The sequence below is a fragment of the Saprolegnia diclina genome, assembly GCF_000281045.1.
Source record: "Saprolegnia diclina VS20 unplaced genomic scaffold supercont1.5, whole genome shotgun sequence".
Classification (NCBI taxonomy): domain Eukaryota; phylum Oomycota; class Saprolegniomycetes; order Saprolegniales; family Saprolegniaceae; genus Saprolegnia; species Saprolegnia diclina.
In genome coordinates, this window is record NW_008246072.1 from 370,460 (window position 1) to 372,101 (window position 1,642).

Here is a 1,642-nt window from a genome sequence, read left to right on the forward strand (position 1 = left end):
CTCGATGCGGCGGACCATGTACTTGCCTTTCTCCACGCAGTGCCCATCGGCGCCCGCGACGAGGCCCTCGATGCGCTCGCGACGCTCTTGACCGAGGACGCCGACCTCTGGCCGGTCGCCGCCACGGCTGACTTGGACGAGATGGACGTCGCGACCGTGACAAAGGCGCTGCCAGCCTTCCGAAAGCTCATGGTCGAACAAGGTAGTGATGTGTTGAACCGCTGCCGGAGCACATTGCTTCCGTCAACAACCGCCGTCCACGCCATCGTCTACTACCCTGGCGACTTACGATCCAGTCTGGGCCGCTGGGTACGCAACGTCGTCGGCTTCACGATCCGTGTGGATGAAGTACCTATTGATGCGAGCGTTTTGCAGCAACAGCTCGCAACCTGCGAGGAGCCTCGGGCGCTCACGTCGTTTGGCGTCGAGTGGCGTGGCCCACAGGTCAATCAAGAGCAGCTAGACGGCGTCATGGCCGCCATCACGGCTTTCTGTCCCAACATCTGTGCTCTGCACTTCACGGCAGCTGCCTCTGGCAGCTTGGACAATTGCGAGAGCCTCGTCGAGTGGCTGGATCAATCAAGAGCAGAGCAATTCCAGCTCAATGGCATCAACTTTAGTCTGGCTGCTGCCAAGACCTTGGCGCATGCGCTACTGGCGTCGCCAGGTCTTCATATGATCAAGCTCGTCGACACGTCGAGCATGCTTCGGTTCTTTCTCGACCCGTCGCTTGCACTGCCACCCCGTCAACTGCGCGACTTGACGATCCAAGTCCAGGACTACTGGAGCCGCATAGTCTTCCCCTCGACGCTACGGTCGCTCAAGCTCGCGATGATGAGCCTCGACCACTTTCTGCTGCAATTGCCAAACCTCGAGCACCTCCAACTGCGCTTTGTAGAGATGACACGAGCCGCGGTTGCCGATCTCGCGGCGCTGCTTGCAGCGACGACAACGCTGCACCGTCTCGATCTTGCGTACGCCCGCTTGCACGACGACCACATAAAGACGCTCATCAACGCTCTTCCAACGTGGCTGAATCGCCAGCAAAAGGCTTGCTATGTGCGCCTGGATATGACGGACATGACGGCAGCGCTCCTTCCTGCTGCCATCGCCAACATACGCAATACGCACGAGGTGCAGCTGGAGCTGCGCAACGTGGACGACCTCGAGCTCGCAGTGAGCCAGCGCATCGTCACCGCGCTTGGGGCAACGTCGCGGATCAAGGTGCGCTTTGCAAACGAAGTGTGGGCACCCGACGACGTCAAGGCCGCCTCGTTGCACGTCCAGTACTCGGATGGCTGGTTTGTTTCGCCCCACGCGACATCCTAAAAACCCATGACAAATTGTACTTTTTACTAGTACATGGAAAACAATATTAGTTCAACCGTGGAATGAGTTCGCAGGACATTTGGGATTATTTGTTGAAATGTCCAAAAAAGGAGCTATGAATAAATGAATATGGCATCACGTTGTCGCGCCACAGTCTCAGCGCTGCTTTCGACAGCAAAGCTGTTTAAATGTCCACGTTCGCATAAATACGAGGCTCTCAAAATGGCAACGACACTGTCGACGCTAGCTGGATGCCTGAGCTCGATCGTCGAGAATGGAGTCTATTTCCCACATTGCATTTTCACACCCACCT

General features: G+C 57.0%; 1 protein-coding gene across 1 annotated transcript in view; it reads left to right on the forward strand.

Annotated features, from left to right (window-relative positions):
- The window catches only part of SDRG_02235 (hypothetical protein), a gene marked incomplete at its 3' end in the record, with an annotated part of 2,410 nt that extends 1,081 nt beyond the window's left edge, over positions 1–1,329 (forward strand). Inside the window, exon 2 of the mRNA XM_008607811.1 lies at positions 166–1,329. Coding sequence (XP_008606033.1) covers positions 166–1,329 — 1,164 coding nt within the window. The remainder of the gene's footprint in view (positions 1–165) is intronic.
- Positions 1,330–1,642: the final 313 nt, after the last annotated feature.